This window comes from Lipotes vexillifer, unplaced genomic scaffold (genome assembly GCF_000442215.2).
Source record: "Lipotes vexillifer unplaced genomic scaffold, Lipotes_vexillifer_v1.1 scaffold543, whole genome shotgun sequence".
NCBI lineage: Eukaryota > Metazoa > Chordata > Mammalia > Artiodactyla > Lipotidae > Lipotes > Lipotes vexillifer.
In genome coordinates, this window is record NW_006799055.1 from 764,604 (window position 1) to 789,866 (window position 25,263).

General features: G+C 37.1%; 1 protein-coding gene across 1 annotated transcript in view; it reads left to right on the forward strand.

Annotated features, from left to right (window-relative positions):
- The window catches only part of UBL3 (ubiquitin like 3), a 69,754-nt gene that overhangs the window by 41,045 nt on the left and 3,446 nt on the right, over positions 1 to 25,263 (forward strand). Inside the window, exons 2-4 of the mRNA XM_007471432.1 lie at positions 15,505 to 15,613; positions 20,636 to 20,722; positions 24,872 to 24,949. Of these exons, the coding sequence (XP_007471494.1) occupies positions 15,505 to 15,613; positions 20,636 to 20,722; positions 24,872 to 24,949 (274 nt within the window). The remainder of the gene's footprint in view (positions 1 to 15,504; positions 15,614 to 20,635; positions 20,723 to 24,871; positions 24,950 to 25,263) is intronic.

The window sequence follows — 25,263 nt, forward strand, 5'->3', positions numbered from 1 at the left end:
GATTCGAACCTCTGTTAGTAGTTCCTCTGAATCTTTGTTTCCTGGGGTGAGGAGATGGTGCTCCAAGATTGGTGATGCCAAGAGCAGTGGAGGGGGAAATTGACAGAAAATGAACAGATGATGCTATCAAGCCCCCAGTAAATACAACATAGAAGACAACGTTAAGAACAGGAATCAAAGTTAATTAATTCGGTGTATTTCTGGAGTGGTTAGTAGAAGTCATGGTAATTGTTCCTCCGTTCAACTTCCTGATAGAGATTATTTATTGATTTGTTTTTACTTTTATTTTTAAAAAGCAGGACAACTCAGATTTGTTTATTTAGGAAGCATACATTTTGGAGACAAATGGAGTAGTGCAGGTGCTTCAGCCAGGGGCCAGGGGCTCTGACCATGAACACTGATCCTGAAGCAAATTCTACGTGCACATATGTGAATAATTCATTAAATAATAGTGACTGAGTGAAGTAATGAAACCAACCTCAGAAGAATATTTTAAAGTATCAGATGAGTCATTTGAAGTAAAAAACCATGATGTACTTTTAAAACTTTGGATGCTGTGCAGGCTGAACTAACTAAAACTTGTCAATAATTATAGGCAATTTAGCCTAGTGGCTGAAAGTGCAGGCTCTGGAACCAGGGTTGGATTGAAACCCAGCTCTGGTACTTCTTAACCAGGTTTGGGTAGGTTATTTAGTCTCTGCTTAGTTTCCTCCTCTGTAAACACGGGCATAGTAATAGTAACTTTCCCATAGGGTTGGTGTGAGGATCAAATGAGTCAACATAGGAAAAACACCTAAAAGATGACCTGGCACACAGTAAGAGTTATGGGTGTTTGCGATTACTAATAATGTTACTGCTTTTCACTGCATATTAGGTGTATTTTAGTCATATTATTACAATAGATTAAATAGACTTGGGAATTCACTGGGAAACTAACTGCCGTAAATAGCCTTTTTTCTATAGAAATGTAATCCAGGTTTCAAACAGTGGATTTACACATGAAGCCTTGGGACATCAAAGCTTATAAATTAGAGTTGGTTAGGATCCAGATTACTTAGTATTTGCTAGATTAAAGTCACTACCAGGAGAGTTGTTCCTCGAAGGCATTAGGTCCTATGCACATAAAAATTTATGTATATGTGATCAAAACCACTAATTCCCTTCATGAGTGAATAGCCTGAATACTTGAATGTGAAATGAGTGTTTGCAGTCTTATCATTTAGGAGTGCCAAGAAAAGACTATTTTGGCTCCAGTAGGTAATAATCATAACAGTAACTTTGGGTAGAATTCTGCCTTTGTTATTTGCAGTCCTGATGCATTTAGTTCTTCCCCGCAACTGCTGCAAGAAATCATAATCAAATGCATAGCATTGTGGAATTACTTTTGAAGAAAACGGGAAAAATAATTTTTTTATATTCCCTAAGAAAGCAATTTTTATGCCCTATTAGTACTTTCTAAAACGGAAGATAGAGTAAGGACAGTATGTTAGGGATTGGTAATTGTTCAAACATTAACGTCATGAATATTCTGAAAATAAGCTCTAATATAAGAAATCAAAGTGATAGGAACACTGTTATTAAGTTCTTACAATGAGAGATCGAGAGACTCATTAAATATCTTTCCCAGACTTTTGTGTCTGTTTTATGGTGTTCGTTACTCTGAGCTATTGTTGATATATGTTAGAAACTTCTGAAATTCCTCACTCATTCTTGTGGATTTTGTTTAATAGACATGAGCGTAGGCTATTTTATTGATTTTAAAAAATAGAGCATTGCTCAGCGTATAGCATATAGTCCAAGTCAGAAGATAGTCATACTTAACTGACCTGCACCAATTTATTTGGATTTCTAACTATCTTCTGTTTTTTTTTTTATAACCTTAGACAATTTTTCTTTAACTCTGAACCTAAGTTTCTAAAGTTGCAGAAAGCATAAGTGATATTTTCTAGCTCAGTGCCAGGGGTTCTTTAGTTCTTGAATTGTTTCTCTGGCAAAGATGCATTCTACTCTTTTCATGTCCATGTTTCTAGACAATTGTCTGATCTGCTCATAACAGTCTTTCCTCTTTATAAATATTCCTTCTTTTGCTCTCTGTTAGTCATTTACTTTTTCCCAGGAGTTCATCTGCCCTTTTCCTTAACTATTTCTTTGTAAAATTTTTCCTTTTAGTTTTAATTTGTACTTTACTACTGTATAGTTTTCTTCTTTATTTCCCCTCTTTGAAACCATCTGCTGCCATTGCATTTGCTTTCTGTATTGTAATGCTAAATGTTTTGATGCTGCTGGATTTATATTTATATTCAGTAACAACTTTTATGAACATACAGTTCTTGTGTTTTTTTAAATGAATAGCATGATGCATTCACCCCCAATGATGAACACTTAGTGATTATGTTAATTAATAACATTCTTAGCTTAGATGGTATACCCTGCATAGATGTAGAATTTTGTGCTATATTTTCCTGATAATTGCACTTAATATTATATGCTGATGTTGATGCATTTACATGTCTGCCGTTTTCATTTCCTGCTTGTTTTGTAGAGTTCTGCTGCTAAATAATTTTGTCACACTAAACCTAAGTAAAATCATTTATTATGGTTTTAAAATTTAATAAATAATAATGAATAAAACAATTATATTCAAGTAAGAATTCATGAGTATTCCAGAGACATTAATTTATAAATGAGAACCTCAATGTTAAGAGCACATGAGGTTGTGGCTATCTGGGGCACCACTGAGTGACAGTATCACTAGGCACAGGTTGATGCAAATTGTCTGTGTGAGCTGAATAGGCCTGTGAAGCACAGGCAGCCTGGAACAATCGTCGTCTTCATAGCCAGACAGAATGTATTCTTCTTTAACAGGAGAGTTTGCTATCACTTTTGAATAATGAGTTGACTACAAACATACTGTAAAGAATAGGATGATTTTTTAAAATGTCCTTTTCTTTTTTCCCTCTTCAGGGCAACTGTTTTTTATTATCACTATGGGCTGTTTCAGGGCATGTAGTCCATGGTAGTTGTGTGTGGAAAACAGTGAGTCTATCATCACCTAACTGTGTATAATAGTGAAAACATTAGAATACATATTTTTCTTGGTAGTTGTTGGTAGATCCACTTCCTGGTTATACTTAAAGTATCCTGTTACATTACATTATTGAAATATTTTAGGAATGTTGGCTATAGTCTGGCATATTCTGGTACATTATTCATTCATCTTCCAGTATATTAAATACGTAGTATTTTTCAGGCACAGTGACTGAGGTTAACTATATGAATTAATTTAAAATGCAATTTTCGTCTTTAGAGCTAAAAGTAGGATTTAATTGGGAAACAAAACCCAGCCAAAGGCTCATCTCCAAAATTGTTTTGTCGCACACACATAAGGAACTGTGCTTGTGTATGTTGTTAGCAACTTATGAAAGAAGAGAACTATGAAGTTTTAAGATTGATTTTTCCACCCTCAAGGACCATGATTTAATTGGAGAGTTAAGACACATGACATAAACTGTATCTTCCTACAATAAATGATATGATATATGTAGGATGACCTTTATTATTTATTGTCTAGATTGAGATATTTCTGAGAGTAAAAGGGGGCACTGTGCATCATAATGGCGAGACAACAATTACACAACAACGATCACAATTGTTCCAGGCAAACGTGGACTCATAGGGTCACCCCAGTATACACCCATGATTGGGTAGAAACTCTGAGGTAGGAATGAGCAGTGTAGGCTGGAGTTGTCACATAGGCTTCAAAGGAGGCATTAGAACTGAAAGAGAGGAATCAGGAAGTCATTCGTGTGATTCTTGCCAGGATAGGATTCATAATGAATATATCAATTTGGCTGGAGTAGAAATTTGCCTAGGGAAATAGTATTACAGTCAGCCCTCCATATCTGTGGGTTCCGCATCCGTGGGTACAGAGACCCTAAGCCTACTTACTGTACTATGCCATTTTGTGTAAGGGAGATGGGTATACGCCACGGCCCTGGAACCCCAATCCGGTGGATACCGAGGGACAGCTGTGCTTGGATTGGGCTGAGAAGTTTCAACCGTGACTATGTGATCTTGAGAAGTTACTCCACCTCCATGTCCCCATTTACCATCTATAAGATGGAGACAGTAGTACCTGTCTCACAGGGTTGTACGGCCACGAACTGCATACTTTCATGCAAAGTACTGTGTAGCACATTCAAGTGGTAAGTAAATGTTGGCTACCTGTAGCACACTGACAATTTTAATTGTCAAAAGTGTTTGGAAATGTGCAGGGTGGATTGGGGGTGAGAGAGGCAGCAGAGAGAACCTGAAAGGATTTAGTAACAGAGAGGGGAGAGGAGAAGACAGGCAGAGTAAATGATGACTCTGAGCTTTCAAGCCTGAGTGACTGGGAGACCGGGAGAGCTGAGCAGAAATAAATAAGTTGGGAGGGATACCTGTTGTTCAGGAAGGGATAAGTTCAAATTTAAACATACAATTTTGAGGGGACCGCAGGCTCTCTAATTAGAAATGGTCACCGGCAGTTGGAGAAGTGAAAGTGGTCCTCCATGGAGAATGGGGGTGTCCCAGGCAGGGGCAGCTGAGGCCTCGGGTGTGGATGAGGATGTCTCCTGGATAGGGTGTTGGAAAGAAAAGATTGATGAGGGAACCTTGGAAAGCCCGTATTTGGAGTAAGTACAAGAGGAAAGAGAACAACTAAAAAGAGGCTCAAAGGAGCAGGAAAAGTATTCTCCGAAGTATGTTTTACTGAACACTAGATCTGTGGGATGGTAACAGGTGATATGGGAAAGAAAATTGGTTCTGTGGTTAAAAACTACAACTGTGTGAAAGTTAAATGAATTTGTTCATTGCAAGAATTCTCTGGGTTTTTAATATGTTAGCATACATGGCAAATCTCCAAGAGGGGAATATATGAAGTGATGTTTTGCAGATTTATCCGAGCACTGAACCCTTTTCTCCCCCAGAATACTTAATGGGTGCTAGTGTTCCAGAAAACACATTTTGGGAATTATAGAAGCCTAACAAGGAAAGATTTTCAAGAAGGAAGGAGTTAAACTGTGCCAAATGTTGCAGAAAGACTAAAGGAACATGAGGAATGAGAGGAAGCTACCTATACTTGATGTTTTTTATTAGATGGCCCTCGGTGACCTTCACGAGTACAGTTGACTAGTGTGACTTCAATAGGCACTGGTTTATAGGGAATTAAAGATAAGAGTTAGTGATGTGACGAGGAAATCAAGGCAGTGGGTTTCCATCATTACATCTCTGTTAATTCAAATATGAAGTGTGACGGATAGGAATAACTTGGTCATTAGTGGATGTTTATATATCCTATGCATTTTTATTATGCATAATAAAACGGTTATATTTCTAAATAACATGCCCTTTTTGTTTAATGTTAATCATATATTAGAGCTGGAAGGGACTTTAACAGTCATCTGGGACAATCCCTCAGAGAACTATTAAGTTTTTCTTTCTTAGGGCAAAGGCACACATTAAAATTATTTTCTTTTCTAGCCACAGCCAGACCATCAAGTCTAAACCATTTTCCTCATACTTTAAAAAAAGTATATGGGAGGGACTTCCCTGGTGGCACAGTGGTTAAGAATCTGCCTGCCGATGCAGGGGACACGGGTTCGAGCCCTGGTCCGGGAAGATCCCACATACCATGGAGCAACTAAGCCCGTGCGCCAGAACTGCTGAGCCTGCGCTCTGGAGCCCGCGAGCCACAACTACTGAGCCCACGAGCCACAATTACTGAACCCCGTGCACCTAGAGCCCGCGCTCTGCGACAAGAGAAGCCACCACAGTGAGAAGCCCACACGCCACAACGAAGAGTAGCCCCCGCTCGCTGCAACTAGGGAAAGCCCGCACGCAGCAACGAAGACCCAATACAGCCAAAAATAAATAAATTAATTAATTAATTAAAAAAAAAGTATATGGGAAAGAAAAGACTTATCAATTGTGTGTTTTTAATGGGTCCATCTTACGTGAATTTTACTCTAATATTAAAGACCATTTTGGATATATACTGTCCTTTCATTTGACAGTGATGCAAATATTTAATTCGCAGTCACGCTGTAAAGAGAAAGTCATTTTGACATCCTGTAACAGCAGGTGTAGATAATTTTAATTAAAACTGTTTCAGCATTTTTTTGTGATAAAATATGCCATAGAACTGATGGCTGATTTTCTGTTACATGCAAATCAGGCTCTGCATCAACACACCATGCCCGACAAATGTGAAAATCCGTAATGAGCGGTGTAGGCTGGAGTGGTCACATAAACTACTCCTGTGTGACATTCAAGGGAACAAACTTGAATTTCAGTGACCTTCTTGCGTTAGCCTCACTGTCTGTGGAGGCGGGTGAATGCCTGAGAGCAAACCCAGAGTACTGGAGAGCTACTGATCATCTTTGTATTTCTACAGCATCTAGCCTAGTTGCTTGTTTAACAGACATTTGTGTGTTCAGTCTCTGGGAATAGCAGCTGAAAGTAGAAGTCTTGAATTGAATACTCTGATATAGACCCCTGTTCCCCTTGGAGATTCACAAATTCATTTTGGCACATGAAAGATTCTGAGAAGTTTTGCAGTGAAGAAACTTTGAATTTTGTTTTATAAATGTTTTGTGTGTGTTTAGATTGTAGTGAACTACATATAATATTTACCATCTTAACCATTTTTAAATGTACAGTTCAGTGGTATTAAAGGCATTCATAGTGTTCTGCAACCATCACCACCATCCATCTCCAGAACTCTTTTCATCTTGAAAAACGGAACCTCTTTACTCATTAACCAGTAACTCCACACTCCTCCTTCCCCAAGCTCCTGGCAGATACCTTGTTTGAGTTTTATAACCTGGCACCACTTCCAAACTTATTTTACGGTAAATGAAAATTCTTTTCCTCTTGACATTTACTTATATTCTCTAGAAGTTCCATTATTCAGAGAAATGCAGGATTAGTTTTCAGCTAGTATGTAGCAGATAAGGAGTATTTCTGCCTCAAAAGTTGCCATGACTCCTAAGAGAAAAGCAAGCCCTTCTGGAGTGCCTGTCTGAATTAAGATGTAAGTCCAATATTTCAAAAGTTCTAGAGGAGACTGGGAGGGTGGTTTAGGGAGGCATTGAAGTTATGCTGGAGCAAACCCTGACCTAGGAGAGAGGCTTGGGTTCCTGTTCTGCTTTGCCACTAGCTAGCTAGTCTTCCAGGGCCTCTTTTGCCTTGTCTGTTCCCTAAGAGCTGGATGAATCCTGAGACTCCTTCCAATCTTAAAAGTTGAATGATTGAGGAATACTGTAAAAGGCATGGAGTTTGTAGTACTGAGAATTTGATAATAGCTTAGAAGAAGTAGGAGGAAGAGCATCTGGGAATTGACACCCACAGGAACCTCAAATGTAACCTGGCACACACCTCAAATAATGGCAAAGCCAAGACAAGTGTAAGAAGTATAGATGTCTGAAAGATTCATGCTGTGTCATACCTGGATTTATCGGAGTAGCTAGGTGATTAGAGAGAAGAGAAAGTGCTATATAGAAGGTGCCAAAATACAATGTATGTAAGGAAAAGTTCTAGTACTTAGTTGGTATTCAATAAATATTAGTTTCTTCTCTCATGATTTTAGGCTGTTAGCCAAAAAACTTAACACCATTGTATTTCCACTAAGGAGAGATGGGCGGAGAAAAAAATTGTCACCTTCCTGAAATACATGAAAATATATGTTATGAATATAGAAAAAGTTCTCTCCCTTCCCCAGTGTCCGTTATTGCTTTGCTTTTGCCATTTCCCTTTCTCCTGTCTGTAACTTAATATATTAAGTGCTTGGTTGACAGAAACAATTGTACCGAACTGTTGTTCTTATTAAAGTGAGTTATAAGACCTAAAAATCCTCAAAACAAGGGTTTCCCTGTATACAAACCCAGTGTCCCAAAGAGAGTGCTTTACTTTCATTCAAAGTTGCTGTTTAGTTGATAGTATGTATAGGAAATCAGACTGCTACTATTTCATATTGAAATCTTGTTAGAGCAGCTAGCTTGTATCCTATTTAGGGGCAAGTTTTAAAGGGATATCCTATAGTCAGGTTTTAAAGTGATGCAAAATCATAATTCCATTACTAACATGTTTTCTAAGTTTATAGGATTTAGAACTTGAAGGAAAATTTATAATATTAATAATTTTCAAGGATTCTCAAGAAAATATATTATCCAGTTTTCTCATGGAATTTTATCCAAGTTTCCCAAACTTATTTTAAAGTAAATGTACATTATAAAGTATCTAAAGAAAGAGCACCATGTGGTTAGTGTTACATGACTTACTAAACTGATGATGGTTATGATGACGATGGTAATAGGTGACTTGTGATGAGTCAATTAGGCACTTACTATGTGCCAGGCACTAAATGCTGTACAAATTTTAAGCTACATTGTTTGATTTTAAATTGTACTTATAAGAACTCAACATTTTCTTTGTTTCTTCACTGATGAAAAAAAAGTCAATCTATATAGAAAGCAAGTAGGCTAATTCACTATTATTATCAATTCATTTTTATTGTCCAGCAGCTTCTAATTCATGTTCAGTGGTCAAAAAATAATGAATATAAATAGTTGATGGGTTCATGTAATTCAAAAAGCGTTAAGTGTTGCTTTGGGATGCAGTTCTCCTATGTTTTTAAATGAGTCAAATGTTCTGGAAATTAACATTCCACGTAACATGAGATGTTGTAAAAGTTTTACTTGGGACTTAAGCTAGAGAACTCTCTGACCTCCCCTTTACCTATTTTTCAGGGTAGGTAAGTGTTTCTACAATTAAAACTAAGGAATCCCACTGAGTTTTTACCTCTAAAGATTTCATATTTCATGTATATTAGACTCCACATCATTTTAAGTGTTGAAAAGTAGAAACAGATCCCATAGTTTTAATCCAGTTAGCAAGTCTCAGTGTACCTGAGTTTATGACTACATAATACAAGTAAATTCCGAGACAAGAATTCAGGTGTATTTTCTTAGAAGTTAAAATCTGTTTTCATGAATGCCTTATATTAACTTCCTCACAAATAGGACTCTGCTCCTTCATTCCAGTAAGAAGTAGGAATGCTGTCCTGGCTTCATCAGTTCTATTTTGAAATTCTTCTCCTGCTGTTCTTTCAAAAATTTAGTTTTGTCGTTTCATCCAGGATGGTTAGGCTCAGGAGAATTTTTTATGCCATCCCCTCTCAAACATATAAGCCCAGAGTGTGTGTGGGTTGGGGTAGGGAGCATGGGGCACCGGGCCCTCTGACCAGAAGGAACAAGCTGGGTGAAGGCCTTAAAGCAGGGAAGAACTTGGCAGTTTTGAGGAACTGAAAGAAGGTACCTGTCATTGGCGCATAATGGGGGCAAGTGTGATCTAGATGACAGAGAATAATCATGGAGACCATGGTGAGGAATTCGCCAGGATCACTTGGCTTGCTTGAGCAGAATGGCAGACAGCAGGTTCTGGGTTGTTAGTGCACTGGGTTCAGCTCTCAGCTTCCCACTTACTAAGGTCTCTACACTCCTTCCCACAGCTCTGAAATGTGGGTAGGAACACCTGCGTCGGAGCCTGGCTAGACTAGTGCTAACTAGGTGCCTGTGTAGTAAGCCACACAAAAAATGGCAAGCTGGTAGCATTTTTACTGCTTTAACCCTACCCTGGAATCTCCAGCTCACAGGTTCTCCTTTCTGTTCTCTTTTATGTTCATTCAGCAAATATTTGTTGAGCATTTTGTAGCCACGCCTGTCCTCCATAATTATGTTTGTATGTCTCATAGCTTCAAGGGTATGAAATCCTCCAAGGATTTCATATTAAATGTTTTGTAATCCAGGCACCAAACATAGTGTCTGTTTCAGAAAACGTTTGAATAAAACAACTAAAAGAAAGTTTGTGAAATATATAATTATCATATTTAAGCACTGCAGTTACTTGAATAATTTGTTTTAAATCAGTCCTGTGTAGAAACATGAACACATTCCTCCTTCATTCCATTTTTCTTTAACATACAGTTAACAAAAATTCAAAATATGCCATTTATAAAAATCCGTAACTCTAGAAAAGAAATGCTTATCTGTTTTCAACTTCATACCTTGTCTTAAGTCAATGGTCGGTTTATATTTTTTCCTCTAGATCAAGTAGCTATTTTAATACAAGATTATGTTTCAAAAAGCACTTTTCATCTTCAAATGAAAATAAGAAAAATAAGTAGAGACAAACATAATACCATATCAGTTTTTAGCAAGTTGAGCGCTTGTTTTTACATCTTTTTATTTCAAGGTAATTATGGATTCACATGCAACTGTAAGAAATAGTACAGAAAAATCCCATACACCCTTCACCTACTTTTCCCTAATGGTAGTATCCTGTAACTAGTACAGTAGCTAAACAGGAAATTGACGCTAATAAAATCCACAGACTTTATTAGGATTTCTCCAGTTTTGCATGCACTCATTCGTGTCTGTGTCTACTTAGTTCTGTGCAGTTGTATCACATGTGCAGATTCATGTGCCATGTACACAGCAGCACACATTGCAGTTCCACCCCTGGGATGCCTGTGCTTCCTTTATAAACACAGCCACTGCCTTCCCTTCTTTCTAAAACCTGGCCACCACTCGTCTCTTCTCCATCTCTACCTTAGTCATTTCAAGAACATTATATCAGTGGAATCATACAGTATGTAGCCTTTTGGATTGACTTTTTTTTTTTTTTTTTTTTTTTACTGGGTATAATCCCCTTGAGATAAATTGAGAGCTTTTAAAAAGTGATTTTCAAAGAAAGTCTAACATCTTTCCCACTGGCCACTTATTCATCCTTTAGCAAAAAAGGCAGGAATGAGCACTGCAAAGGCAAAGGTGCTTCCCTAGGAAGTGGAGTAGCGTGCCCCAGGACTCAGTCTACTCCTCAGAGACTCTCAGGGAAGTCAGGAGTTCCTTTTTTGATCAGCATGTTGATCTTTTTGTAGAAAACAGTCATATTTTCATATTTCTTTTACAGGGCATGGTCCATCTCCTATTGCCTGTTTATATTCCAGTTAGTCCCATCTTCCATGCCCCCTCTTTCCTTCCTCTAAATTTTTCCATCCTGACCAGTTGAAAACAAATTGTTGAGTGAATTAAGCTCTAGATGAGATTTCTCCAAATTGATATAATGTAACAAATAGGAATGGCAATCAATTTGACCTAAGACTTTTTTTTTTTAACTTGAAATTACATGCATGGAATTGGAATGGAAGAGCATTGCATGGAAGAGCTTCTGTTGTTTCCATTGGCCTTACAGGAAATTATCATGGTAGTTCTACCACACTAATAGTCTTGTTTTGATTTGTTTTGCCTCAAAAGTAATTATAAAATATATAATTCATTTGGATGACCTAAGTGCCATCCCTTGGGAATTTCATTACATAATAGGAGCTCCATCTCATACCAAGTCATTCAGAGTCCTAATTAACAGTTTTGTTTTTAGATAAGTATGTATATCAGTATATCACATTTTAAGCTGTAAATAAGAGTGTTGTAATCCGTCGATGTGTTGAGAATCCCACTACCTCATAAGCAGAGGTTCTTTTAAGGTATTTTATAGATTGATTTGGCTTCAAAGAAGTAAAAACGTCTTTCATTAATGAGTATTTAAATAATTAATATATAATCTTCTAAATGAAAATTCCTACAAAGAAATCTGTAGGAATTGCTATACATTTACTGAGGGGAGCTATAATTGACATTATTTATCTGAATAAGCCTGAGAGATTCTAACTATAATATAAGAACAATTAACTGCTGACCAACCTGTGTAGCTAGATGTTTGTCTGGGTGATTGCTTTCAGGATTTCTTCGAAAGGAAATGATGGGAATTCAGTGTTTTCCTCCCTTGGTGTTACAGTCCTAAGATATACTTGACTGCATACTGAGGCAGATGGATTCATGCTTCTAGTCTAGGGACAAGGCTGTCACATAGATATAAGCATAGGAACAAGTCCAGACTCATCTGTTAATCTAACGTATCAATATACCCAGTCTTTATCTTCATTTGAAAACTAGGCACAATATACATGTTAATATGGTAGCTCAAGATTAACTTCACTTTTCAGAGCGCCTTACTAAATAATAGCATTTACATAAATTGTGGCATATTGCTGACACTAAAGATCCAGACCCTGACAAATTAAACATTGAGGGTTCTACACATTGAAATATCCACATGTCCATGTCACTATCACAAAATTACTATCCATTCTCATTCTACTTACTACACTTGTCATTTAATAAAATGCCCAGAATGTGGAAGCCTGGATTTTGATCTTGGCGCTGACCTATCTAGTCTACATCTCTACTTGAGTCTTCAAACTGAAGAAACTGAAACATTAGTGAGTCAACAAATACTGGTTGAACACCTACTGTGTGCCAGGCACTGTTCCAGGCAGTGGAAGTGTTTCAGGCAATGTGTTACTTTACTCAGCCACTTAATTTTGTGGGTTTATTGCTGTTAGTTTTAATTTTGGGCTTAAGCTTCTTTCCAAGTGCAGTCTTTAACTGCTACTGTCAGTTATGGATAGTTTAACGGTAAGATTTGATAAATTCTTAGGTTGATGTACTTTTAGACTTACTCTTGCAGTTGTCATGTTCTCCCATTTCCCCACCCAAAGGGGTGATTAGTTTCCCTCTAAGTAGGTTTTAAAGTCTTACTCTGCTTTCTGTTCTCATTTTGTAGCCCAAAGCCACTTTCAAACTTTACCACGAATTATAAACTTAAATGTTTTCTGGGGCCAGCCAGGCATAAGTGTATGAAGCAGACCAGTGTGAGTATATTGAGATTAGTAGGGTATGTGTCAAACTGAAAAGTTCATGCCCACCTGTAAGCATTTTAAAAAATATTTTTTAACCTGTGTCAAACACATCTACAGGCCAAAAGTTTTCAACATTCTGAACATCTAGATAAACATAAATTTGTTAGACCGTTGACTTTTAAATATGAAAGTGAAATATCAGTTTATTAGTGACAGTGATTATATCAGTTTTAAAATAGGAAATGCCAAGAACTTTGCAGCATGAATACACTTAGTGTTATGTATTTATGGGGTGGAGGTATGTGGATTATTTTGTTTTTGTTTAATATATTGTGGATATCTTTCCATGTCAAATCATATAGATCTATATCTTATGTCATTTAATGACTGTGGGAAATTTCCATAGTAAGGATGTGCTATCATTTACTTTTCCATTTCCATATTGATGGATATTAGGGAAAATCTAAAGTATGCATTAGTGTAAACTTTACAGACGATAAGGATTAGGTCCTCCTTCCCTCTTTTCTTTGCTATTTTTAAATATAATTTGAAGAAAAGCTCAGTAGAAATGAATGTTAAACTTAAAAGTTGATTCCAGGAAATAGTAGGTTCATATCACTTACATAACTCTTAGGAAGCCTGAATTTAATAATATTTCTTTCTGGTTAAGCAGACACATGTGGCTGAACCATTATGAAGGGCATAATTTCTTGGGCATTAATAACTGAAGGGCTGTTACACAGTAGTTTGAAGCTATTAAAAGATTCCATATAAGTTCAGAGCAAATGTATATTTACCAATATTCACATGTAAAGAGACAGCCTTGAATAGTGATACATGTGTGAGAACTAAAATTCACATTGTATTGTGTAGATGTTAGGTTTCTTGCTTTGGGAATCACTCATTACTTGTTATAGGAGATGAATAAGGTGGTGCTTTCTTACAATAAAATCATTTTTGCAAACTATTACTTGAATTTTGTTCTAATGGAACTTAGAGTTTCTGAATCAAATTACTTCTTTATAGCAGTGTGATTTCATCAGATCTCTTCCTGTATTAAGTTCTTTGGTCTAAGTTCATTTTAATTAGGAAAGGCAGCAAAAATTCATATTGGACATATCGAAAGGGCTTTTCACCTGAAATGTAGATTTCTTTTTCTTTTAAAATACTTTAAAAATTGAGATATAGTGTACATACAGTTAGAATACAGTTTCTAATATAGAACCCAGTTCTGTTCCATCTACTGTAGAATCCAGTTGCATTCCACTGAATGCAGAATTGTGTATAGCATTTTTTTTTTTTTTTTTTTTTTTGCGGTACGGGCCTCTCACTGTTGTGGCCTCTCCCGTTACGGAGCACAGGCTCCGGACGCGCAGGCTCAGCGGCCACGGCTCACGGGCCCAGCCGCTCCGCGGCCTGTGGGATCTTCCCAGACCGGGGCACGAACCCGTGTCCCCTGCATCGGCAGGCGGACTCTCGACCACTGCGCCACCAGGGAAGCCCATGTATTAGCATTTTTCTAGAGGAGATATTTGATAACTTTCAGTACATTTTCAAAGTGGTGAGGCACTGGCAGTGGCAACGGCCACTGCTGTGGCAGATAGTAAATCAGTGACCTGGTATCCTGGTGTTGCTGCAGTAGGCACCAGTTTTTTCACTGTAGGCTTTGTCATCTTAAAGATTTTCTGGGGTTTTTTTTCCTAGGGAAAAAAGAATGTTAGTAACTGAAGAGGAGAGCTTGGGTAGCCTAGGACCTGGCGCAATTCAAACTGGTACAGTGACATTCTCTGTTCTCTCTGTATAACGAAGCTAGGCTAGTCCCAGCGCTGAGCTCAGGACTGGAAGTTTTAGGAAGGTGTTATTTGCTCTCTTAACAGAGGCCTGGAGGTATAGAAAACCGCACTTGTATTTCTGTAACTTATAGGGGAGATTAATGAATATCGTGGTTTTAAATAATATCATTAATTATGGATAAAGACAAAAATGAAAAAGTGAACTTTTTGGAAAATACATTGACTTGGACTTGTAAATCCAGTGGATCTCAAAATTTGTAGTTCTCTCGTCCAGTTTAGGCTTTCTGGTGAGGGTGAATCTGTGTTCTTTGTCACACATGGCGCCTCCTCCCCTTCCCACAGAAATGAGCGATCATGTAATTGGGATTAATTACAATTATTGAATCCTCTATTAATAAAGTTCTTTAAAATTATAGTTTCTGGTTCATTTGTTTAGGTTTGAAAATTTTTTATAGGATAAAAAGTTGTATATAATTCTTGTCTCTTTCTTTTTCCTAAGAAGCAGATTAGCAAGTAACTATTCCTTCTGTTTAGTGATGTGATCTGCAGGATAACCACTTCTATTAGCTTTTCAATGGAAAATGTGTATTTTATAGTTACAGTGATAACCTGTGAAAGTCCAATTCTGAGCATTGCTGAGTAGTTAAGTTTAAAAGCATAATGAATTTGGGTTTTCCTTTGTTCGTTTATTATGGTAAATTATCCCCCCCCCATATATATATTAAATAATGGAAATAAAATCATGTCTCAAACTCCCATTCTTTAAAAAGAATCTTTTTATAATTTAAGTAAATAAAAACCAGAAAATGGCATTAGTAGTAACTGAGAATGTTATTGAAATGAAAAGATTATGAGTTATTATTTTATTTTAAAAATTTCAAGATTTATATTAAAAGAATCATTGTCTTCTTTCAGATAAACTTGCGCCTCATCTTGGTAAGCGGGAAAACAAAAGAGTTCCTGTTTTCTCCTAATGATTCTGCTTCTGACATTGCAAAGCATGTGTATGACAATTGGCCAATGGGTGAGTGGTATTTTTCTCTTGGGAATGAATAATGGTAATTCTTCATGCCCTACCTTGTCTCACAAACATTTTGAAAAAGTTGTAAGTAAATAAAAGAGAAAAAACAAATGATTGAGGGTATAAGGCTTAAAGTTAAGGGGGTTGCTGCCTCCTTCCCGGGTTTTGCTTTTTAGCTCCCTCACTGCAGAATGATAACGGAGCCAGTGCATCAAGTCCCTGGTTGGCTTTAGAGCTGTTGTAATGTACTGATAAAAGAAAATTATTTTTTTTAAAGAATACACAAGGTAGCTAACACACACACACACACGCTTTTATATCAGTAACCCTATTTATACCAAAACACAAATCAAAGGAAAGAAAAACTGTCTTTAACAAATTATAATACATTCTCTTTGGTCTATTCTATACATAGCCTATTTAAAATTGAGCTTGACACAAAGTTAATTTCTAATTCATGTCACTTCCTATGTTCTCTGAACTACTACAAGGTCAAGAAGGTATAAAATCCATTTATACCGTTGCATTTTCAAGCCAGTATCCATGACAAACAGAATTTGGGCGCGGGGGCGGGGTGTGTGTATGTCGTATTACTTTCTCTGGTTCTTTTCTGTGTAATAAGACTGGCTTGCCATCCTCAAGTGAGTCTTTAGCTTATGTTCTTCCTTTGAACTTAACCCAAGTCATCTTGACCCTTTTAATGGCATGTACCATAGTGATATGACTGTTTCAGCTGATTTCACTTAATTTTACTACCAAAGCAGCTTGGACTTTTAAATCACAAGACTTGTTTTAACACAGAACACAGTGTATACAAAATGGATCAATTAGATCAGTGTTTCTCAACCTAAAAAATATACGTGGAACTCCTTACAGGAAGAAAATTCTTGTAGATTCCCTAGTGCTGACTTATTTTTGTTATAATGTTTATTTTTAAGGATAGAGACATATAACTCAATTAACTCTTTATCCTTATTAACTTGTATACAACCATAAAACTAAAACAGATCTACAAAGAAAATGCAGATATAACTCTAAAACCGGTGATGTTCAAATTAACAACTTCAATGTGCCACATGATATATTTTTGCTAAAACTAACTCACTGCTTGCACCATGAATATGGTACTGTTGAGTGTGGCATGCCTCTGCTACTACTTGCTGTATGAGAACCCAGTTATCTGCAGATTCACCACAAAACCTTCATTCACACAGTGTACCAAATTGTCATTCAGCCTTCACTTAACAAGAATGCATCGTTTATGTATTAAGTCAACCTCTGTTCTTTTCTTGTTAACCTCTTGACAAAGAAGGACTGCTTGGCACCAGTACAATCATAAACTTACGTTCATACATGGGCACTGAAATCCCAAGGCTGTACTTGGTTGTAAGGTAATTATTTGAATTATCTAGATAATCTCTTGCAGATTATCATTAAAATGAAAACAGAATCTAGAATTTATTGAAGAGGACTTTGAGACCCTAAGAACCTGTCTTTGTGGATTCATAGACCTGAGTTTAAGGAATACTGCTTTAGACAAACTTTCAAATGACTGGATCTTTCTTCTCACTGATATCCAAGGAACAAGTCAACACTAGCTCCTAAATCAGGAAGAGACTGAAGCTAGAGGTCATAGATAAGAAGGAATTTCAGAAGAGCTGAAGTAAACTAAACTTGGGCTCTTAGAATACTGGATTTTCTTCATAGCCAGACAGGGTAGATGAGTAAGAGTATGGAAAGCGTTTTTAAATACCTGTGTGGTGGTGATGTTGTACTAAGTGTAAAGATGCCTTTTGTGACTTTTGTGGGGTGGAGGGTGAAGACAGGCTTTTGACATCTGCGGGCGTGTTGTAGAAAAGGGCACTACGACCCTGGCTGCAAGGGTTACGCCATAACTTGAGGTAAAGGAAATACTTTCACCTTCGTGATTGTTTGACTTAGACATTAAAAGTACTTTCAGTTCCTTAAAGTACCCTGATTAATGGTAAACAAAAGTGAGATTCAAGTGCAGGTCTGTAACATAGTTTCCCAAACCATCTACCAGTGTTGGAAATTGTATCAATTCTACGTTACTTACTTTCATAGGGAAAGTTTTTGAACCCAATCTTTTCCTCAGTTTGCCAGTTCTACTCAGCAGTTTTAGACACTGCAGGGAATAAAAATAAATAATTTTTATTTTATATAAAACATTAAAAAATCTAGGTCTGCTTTGTATCACATAATGCACTAAAGGTCAGCAAATGTAAATATTTATTGGTGCTAATAATAAAAGTGTAGTGAATATCAAATCAGTAGAAGGAAATACTTTGTGCAATATATTTTGGGAAGGAATTGGTTTCCTTTGGTATATTCTTGTGCAGCTTAGTGGACTATTGTTAATAGATGGAATAGTCAGGCACATAGTGTTATCGGGTCAGAGTTCCAAAAAATAACCCACTAAATATATGTTGCTAGTAGCTGAAGTTCCTCCTGTAAGCATTATTCTTCTATAGGTCTCTTTAGATTTCAGATCCTCTGAGAAGGAAAGGAAGATAGCATATTAAACCACAGAAGCACATGAGAATCATGACACTCTGTGTAGGATAAAGAAATACGTGGCGTCAAGTTTCTGCATCTCAAAAAAAATACTTTAAACATTTTTAGAAATTTTTTTCCGTGTAAATTAGACAATTACTGTCATTTGTCTTTATATCGTGACCAGAAATATTCACATATCTGATAAGGGTCTAATATCTAAAATATACAAGGAACTCATACAACTCAACAGCAAAAAAACAAACAATCCAGTTTTAAAATGGGTAGGAGATCTGAATAGACATTTTTCCAAAGAAGACACACAGATGGGCAACAGGCACAAGAAAAGATGCTCAACATCATTAATCATCCGGGAAATGCAAATCAAAACCATAACAACATGTTACCTCACGCCTGTTAGAATGTTATCAAAAAGACAAGGAAAAACAAGTGTTGGTGACGATGTGGAGAAAAGGAGGCCAATTTACATTCCCAGCCACAGTGGTGGGAATGTAAATTGGTGCGGCCACTTCGGAAAACAGTGTGGCGATTCCTCAAAAAATGAAAAATAGAACTACTATATGGTCTAGCAATTCTGCTTCTGGGTATTTATCTGAAGAAAATGAAAACACTTAATTCGAAATGATATATGCATCCCTATGCCCATTGCAGCTTTATTTACAATAGTCAAGATACGGAAACAACCTGAGTTTCCATCAGTGGATGAATGGATAGTGAAATTGTGAGAGACACACACATACACAATGGAATATTACTCAGCCATTAAAAAAAGAGGGAAATCTTGCCATTTGCAACAACATGGATGGACCTGGAGGGCAGTTATGCAAAGTGAGATAAGTCAGAGAGAGAAAGATGAATACCGGATGATATCTCTTATATGTAGAATCTTAAAAAAAAAAAAAAAAAAGCCAAGCTCATAGATAACAGAGAGCAGATTGGTGGTTGCACAAGGTGTGGGGAGGGGAGAGATGGGTAAACGTTTTTTTTTTTTAGTTTGAATAAATTGAATGAAAATTATTTTAAAAAGAAAAATTACAGGAGAATATTTTAACCCTGGCATTTTGACATTGAGGACATTTAACACAAAATACAATTTGACCCATGTAAAATTAGATTAGGTAGAAATTATCGTGACAGAATAAAGTGAACAACGCTAAAGGAAAGAAAAACGACATATTCTATTCAACAGTAAGTTTGGGTGTGGTGAGTTCAAAGTAACCCATACGGAAGTGTTAACAACTGACAACTTATTCTTTCTTCTGGAGAAGAGGGACCTGGGGGCCCTGGAGTCAGAAGGCGGCAGAGACACCCGGGGGGAGGGGCCGAGACGGGGCCTGGGGAGAATGAATGACTCTCACTTCTCCTTACCCACTCCTGTTGTGCTGAGTCACTGACAGGCACCGGTTTTACCAAATTCATATTCATCATTTTGAACACTCAAAAAAAGGCAAGAAGAAAAGTGCTCTGCTCACCTCCTTTCTCTTCTGTCCCTTGCTCTTCAGGCTATTTTAAACTAGTTTGTGTGTTGACAGTTATCATCTCCTGAAAACAGGCGCTTCTATAGGAAACAAACACATGATACTAGAACTCTTGAGGAAGATGATGATGAAATTCTCAAACCTTTCAAAATCAGAGCTTCAAATTCTGTATATACAAGCTAGTGAAAATTACCCCATACCTTGTCATGATACTACTGTTCTCAAACCATTATTTTAACAGAATCATATTCCATATTTTACTATAATGTAAGTTATACACTAAAATGAAATATTCTGTTATTCATTCTACCTACCAGTTTCTCTTTTGATTTTCTTTGTACGTTATCCTAGCTTTCATACTTATATAGCACCTTCTAATATCTGTTATTTTTCAAGTTTATACTGAGAATTTTGGGTAAAGTGAACTAAAGTTGTGTCTTCTGTAATGTTTATCAGTTGGCCTCAAAAAAACGATAAAGTTACCAACATTACCCAAAAGTAAATACTTAATTTTTTTGTTGTTCTGTTTTTTTAAATGTTTGTTTTCCAGTTATTGAGGTATAATTTTTTGTTATGCTCTATATCAATATATTAATTCTTTTAAAAATCTTTGTTAAACCTATTGTCTCCAGCCTCAAATATATATTTTAAAAGGTACAAATATTGGTAATATTTTCTGATAATTACTGGTTATTAAAATTTTCAGCTGACATTTTTTAAACTAGGGTTAGATTTTCCCCAACTCATTTGTTTTAATTTTTAAACTTCAGGACCATATGTTGGCACATTTTAGTGTTCTTTAAGAAGCAAAAACTAGCCTTAAGCAGCTCTTGCTATTTAATGAGACTAGCAAGAACAGTGACTAAGTGGGTAGTGACTGTTCCAGTTATTAGGAAGCTCCAAGCGTCTTCTCTGATGTATTTTATCTGATTTGGAACCGAATTTTAGAACAATGCACTAATACCTTAATTTTATGTTGAAATGCACCTAACAATTCCCTGGTTCTTTTCAGACTGGGAAGAAGAGCAGGTCAGCAGTCCAAACATCCTACGCCTTATTTATCAAGGACGATTCCTACATGGAAATGTCACATTAGGAGGTAATAGTTACCTTTGTAATGGGATTTAACGCCTGTCTCATGGCAGCATTATTCATTTGTTTGTTTAAATGCTAATGTCTGATTTTACTAAAAATATATAATTTCAAACTGTGAATTTTGCCTAATTTTTGATATGTCTACTTCTTTATATTTTTCATTCCGTTTAATTTTAGCACTATGGTTAACCGTTTACTGCCTTGTAGAGTAAACTCCAAGCCATTACAGATGGGAGTCCATACCTATATTTTATAAATGTAATTTAAGTGTACTTCTGGATAATATAATTTAGATGTAATATTTCTAAGTTAAAGCGAGACACACAAACTAGGAAAGGTTTATGGTCATGGATTTTCAAATAGAATACTGAAGGTATGCTTTCAGTTTGACTCCAACTGATGTAATTGCTAATGATGCAGGAATAAAAGTAAGTGAGTAACATTAGAGAAACTGTAGTGTAGTGACTGAAAGAGCAGATTTTGGAGCCAGATTGTCTAAGTTGTATCCTAGCTCCACTACTTACTGGCTCTGTAACCGTGAGCAAGTTACTTCACTGCTTTCTGTCCTAGTTTCCTCATCAGTAAATTAGGATAACCAGAGTGCCTACCTCATAGGTTGGGAGGGTTGAATTAGTTTATATATTCGAGGCACATAGAACAGTGCTTGGCACATAGTAAACACTTTAATTGTTAGCTACTACTGCTCTTTATATGTGAATGTAGCTCAATAGTGCCCCCTTCTGGGTGGGACATTGTCTACCATCAGCAGGATTTGTTTTTATTTAAGTACAAGTATTTCAAATATATTATGAGAATTAGAAATACGTAGGCAAAGGAAGTGATCTACTGTAATATATCTTTGTTTACATATGGTCATGACTTTTTTCCTCTAAACCTAATAATCGAAATGTTTAATCTGTTCTTCCTTAAAGGTAGAATATTTTCGTTCATTCATTCATTTATTCAGCATGTATTTATTTCTTATGTGCCAACACTGCTAAACAATTAAAGACACAGGGTTGAAAAAGAATCTCTTCCTTCAAGGTGCTCTGGCATTACATAGTAGAAACACATAAAATTCACTGTTAAAATACTATGTGACTTGGAGTAGATGAATGCAAATGATTATTATGACAATATCAAGTCCATGGAGTGTTTCAGTATGTAATTTTACACACAGCCGAGTTTTGGAGGCAGTGATAACACTGGTCTGAAAAGTGCTGCTATCTACTGAGAGGTATCTGCCGTTTAAAATATAGCCTTTTTGGTTTGTAGTTATTGTTATTATTACTTCTTTATAGCTCTTTGTGTAGTTACATGGACCAATTCTTAATGTGTTGTCTACGGCTATATTTTACATTCATTAAGAATGGGACCATATTTTAGTCGTTTTTTGATTGTCTGTGCCTCACATAAGCTCTTGTAGTGTTGATGGGTCAATGTTGATTGAATTAATCTGTTGACTCCACGAATGACTCTTGAGACTCCATTTCCCTTTGAGTATTGATCTACATGAGCAATTTCTTATCAACTTAATTCTTTAATTACCTCTCTGTTGTGGCCCCAAAGTTCCACTTCATATTAAAGATAATAGAATTTGTGTTAAAATCAAACTATTGACTTTTCTTTGGAATTTGTTTTTGACCGATTAACAGATTGACTTACGTTATTACTGTCATTCTATGTTGCTGTCAGTCTTTTCAAGAACAAACCATCTCTGGTCTTAGTGATTTAGACAAAGAGCATAGGAATATAACCTAGACCCTTTTAAGTTGATCAGTAAATCTGGGTAATAACACTGAACTATTTGTGGCTTTTTGGTCGCTGTTTTTGTCTCCCTGTATTTTTTTTTTTTTTTTTGCGGTACGCGGGCCTCTCACTGCTGTGGCCTCTCCCGTTGCGGAGCGCAGGCTCCGGACACGCAGGCTCAGCGGCCACGGCTCGCGGGCCCAGCCCCTCCGCGGCATGTGGGATCTTCCCGGACCGGGGCACGAACCCGCGTCCCCTGCATCGGCAGGCAGACTCTCAACCACTGCGCCGCCAGGGAAGCCCCGGATACTTATTTTTAAATGCAGATTTCTGCATGCCCACTCTCCCCACTTCCCGTCTCCCAACCTACTACCGATTTGCAGTCCCTGGTAATTTTCTGTAAAGGGTGAGAACCTCTCTGCTGGATACTGTGCAGCGTCACAGTAGAAAGCAGAAGCATCACAGTGAAGGACAGAAAGCATCTTGGATCTGGTATCCCTCTTTCTTTACCTTCTCTTAGTATCAATGTCTACAATTTCTAGTTAAAATTCAGATGGAGAAGAAAACTAAGTCCCCGTCAATCAAATTTGTGGCTTCAAACAGTAAGCCCCTCAGCAGCTTTCTAGGCCTGTCCAACATTTCTCTAGATTTACATCTCAGTTCACTTACCTGTTCTCTGAGATCTGTTTTCCTGGCTGCTCAGAAAGATGATGATCATGGTAATATTTATGGAATGCTTTTTTGTGCCAAGCCCTGAGGTAAGCACTTTCCTTGGATTGTTTCTTTTAATCAATACAGTGGTAAGGGGCAGGTGATAGAATTACTATCTCCAATTTAGGTGGAGGAAGCTGAGGCGTAGGGAGGGGTCAACAGAACTCTCAGAACTCATCTTACAGTCAGTAAGTAGCAGGGTGCAATTGTAACCCAGGTCTGGCTTACTGGAGTCAAGAAGGTGGTGTGAGAGTGGAACACAGCTTGGTATGTGGACATTTTAAATTCAGTCAGGCTTTCCCAATACATTTAGTGAAATGTTTCATAATATAAAGTCCTGTTTGCATTTCAGTGTTAAGTCAGGCCTAGGAGATTATCCAATAAAGGCCCTCCTTTTTTTTCAGCCTACTGTGTATTTTGGGGCCACTATGCTTCATTTTTTTTTTTTTTTTTTTTTCTTGCGTTATGCGGGCCTCTCACTGTTGCGGCCTCTCCCATCCGCGGAGCACAGGCTCCGGACGCGCAGGCTCAGCGGCCATGGCTCACGGGCCCAGCCGCTCCGCGGCATGTGGGATCCTCCCGAAACGGGGCACGAACCCGCGTCCCCTGCATCGGCAGGCGGACCCCCAAGCACTGCGCCACCAGGGAAGCCCCACTATGCTTCATTTTAACTTCAGAAATTAAGAGAACAGACCAAGTAGTGGCTGGCTAGCTTTAAATAAGATGGAAACTCACCTTGATTACATGAAATATTAGGAATATTGAAGATAATGAGGGCTCTTTTTGACCATCATCCTATAGAGCAGGTTTAAAGAGCAAGTAGCAGGAGGATAGTGCTTGCTAAGTAATGATCTAAGCCTGCCTTGAGTTTGTAGTGAAGAGACTAGTTTGAAATGTCAGAACTAAAAACATCACAGCTATGGAAACAACTCCAGATGTTAGATCTACCGGGTGCTTCTCATTTTATACACAGAATGACAGAGGAATTTGCCATGAAACTTTTGCGTAAGTGGTTCATGGGTGCGTTATATTAGTCTGTGTGAGAAATATTTCATAATAAAAATTATTACTTATAAATGAGAAAAACCTTTTAAAGACTTGATTAGAAAACAGTGATTACTAATAATGCCAAGACAGTGATTCTTTTAAAGTAACCTTTTTAAGAAAATTATTTTCTAATTGAAGCATATAAGGTTAAAAATAATAAAATTATTATATTATGTTTAAAATTATGTCTGTCATTTCTTCTATTTCTACATTATAGTGAACTGTTTGGTGCAGGAATTTTATTATGTGACTAAACATAGTTAGGTTTAGAAACAAATGTCTCTTAGTCTAAACTTCCCCCTAATTTAGAAAAAGTATTCTTTAAAAACTTTTTGAAATTCCTTCTCTCCTTTAAAGATTATCCAATATTAACCAGTTATGCATTTTCTCTTGTCCCCTTCCTTAAACAATGTGTATATATGTGTCAAGCTGATAGCCATAGCTAAATAATTTCTGAATTATAAAAATTGTTTCTGATAATATTAACCTAATTTCATTTTGTAAGAGATGCTCTCTCTGGTAAGAAATGCCATCTGTTGAGGAAGTCATACAAAAAGCAATCAATTTTAAAAATGGTTTCAGTTTTGGTTGGTGATTTCAACAGGTTGGTGTATATGTAACAAGTTGTCTTCTACTTTTCACACAGCATTAAAACTTCCTTTTGGCAAAACAACAGTGATGCATTTGGTGGCCAGAGAGACACTGCCAGAGCCAAACTCTCAAGGTAAGCCATGCACTAGAGAAGTTTCTCACTTGAGCCACAGAGACAGGCATTCACAAATGGCTCAGTTTTTCTTGGAAATTCTGAGGGAAAGAAGTTTTCATAGTTTATGGTGACTAGTCCTTAGCAGTCAAACCAAATCAATGTGTCCTTGATTTTCCTCTGTGTTTATGTGTGTGTGTATCTTGGTTTGGGGGAGAGGAGGGGGAGGGGCAGGACTGTGGAATCTCTAGGGTGTCTGGGTAGGTAAGTGGGCCTTTATGTTAAAAACCTCTGGGGGCCTCTGTTTTGGGGGTGAAGACAGGCACCACCGCCCC